This window comes from Puntigrus tetrazona, chromosome 14, assembly GCF_018831695.1.
Source record: "Puntigrus tetrazona isolate hp1 chromosome 14, ASM1883169v1, whole genome shotgun sequence".
NCBI classification, from domain to species: domain Eukaryota; kingdom Metazoa; phylum Chordata; class Actinopteri; order Cypriniformes; family Cyprinidae; genus Puntigrus; species Puntigrus tetrazona.
Window position 1 is genome coordinate 11,107,400 of NC_056712.1, and position 1,440 is coordinate 11,108,839.

The window sequence follows — 1,440 nt, forward strand, 5'->3', positions numbered from 1 at the left end:
TGGCTTCAAAAGAGCTAGCCCAGAGAGAAGTGTAGGGGGGAGATGTTGCTCACAGTGATTCATTAAAACTAGAAGCACAGATAAGGAGAGATTTTGTGATCAGACTACATGCTGCGTGAGCTATAATTCTGTGACTTCATCTAATCGCATCCGACATCAAAGCACAGGAAGGACCGGGCCTGCACACACTACTTCAGATCGGTCAAAGCTTTGTCAAGCAAAAATCTGCACACACACACACACTTCTTTAAACAATGCATAATCCACATGTGGAATTATAAGATTCACATTTTGCATTTTATATCACCCAAAACTGGACATTGGACATTTACTTCTGTCATAAAGGCCTCATCAAAACTTTATTATTATCACAATGTACACAAATCTAAAAATTATTTGCCACAAATGCTGTGGATTGAGTTTAACCAAAAAATATTTCTTCATTCTAATGCCATTATGTGCCCCATTGTACAGGATATGTAATGACACTGATATTCAGCTGGACTTTTTAAAATCATTGCGCGCACACACACACACACACAGGAAACTGTAGGGGGTGAGGTGAAACAGATGCTCATCCTTGCAGGAGAGAATAAGATCCTTGTGTCATTCCTTATCTCCACTAGGAATCTTAAGGGAAAAAATAACAAGGCAACATCCCCCTTCATTCGGCATCTTTTCCTCCAAACTACACAAACAGTTAAAACAGGGTTTTTTTTATTTATTTTTATTAAACACCGAAGGGAAACATAAACTTGCATTAGGTCTGGTGCAGTCTTTTAAGCACGTGATCAACACTCGCCGCTTTCCAGAATGTCTGGATGCTCTTTCCAGAACTGATCTCCAATCATATCACAGGAATGAACTGTGACCTTCTTTCTGGTCCGTGTTACATGAATTTCTGTCTCTCCTTCATCTGGCTGATTGATCCGTTTAGTTGTTGTTTCGTTCACCTAAAGCAAAGTATTTGAGAATTAAAAAAAAACACTTAAGATAGCAGATAGTTTAAAGAAATAACGATTTGCAGCTGCAGCTTACCTTTTCCCATATTAAAGTCGTGCCTTTTTTGTGCAGCGGGGATTCATTGTTGTAATTGATATTGAACTCAGAAAACAAGATCTCGTTCTTATCTGCTGCTTGTGTTCTCTGTAGGGGCAAAAATTATGCAACTTTTTACATTCTTCATTATAGTGCAGTTATGTAATGTGAAAAGACAATAACTTGTATGGAAAAAAATATATAATAAGGCACAATTAAATATTTATGTATTATATTGGTAATTAAAAAATGATTATACTTCTGGTTAAATCTGCTATAGATTAGCTAATACTCCTAAAATACAGGCAAAACCTAATCAGCTTTTAAATACCACCAAGTTCATATTACATTAGTGACCAGCATGTTCAATCCAAATGTACGATCCAAATCTATATGAAAACC

At 36.5% G+C, this 1,440-nt stretch overlaps 1 protein-coding gene across 2 annotated transcripts in view; it reads right to left on the reverse strand.

Moving 5' to 3' along the window:
- Positions 1-608: 608 nt before the first annotated feature.
- The window catches only part of LOC122357321 (probable tRNA(His) guanylyltransferase), a 2,869-nt gene continuing 2,037 nt past the window's right edge, over positions 609-1,440 (reverse strand). For both annotated transcript variants that reach the window (XM_043256669.1, XM_043256670.1), the window contains 2 exons: positions 1,039-1,146; positions 609-953 (listed from right to left, as the gene is read on the reverse strand). In XM_043256669.1, the coding sequence (XP_043112604.1) occupies positions 792-953; positions 1,039-1,146 (270 nt within the window). In that variant the 3' untranslated portion in view covers positions 609-791. The remainder of the gene's footprint in view (positions 954-1,038; positions 1,147-1,440) is intronic.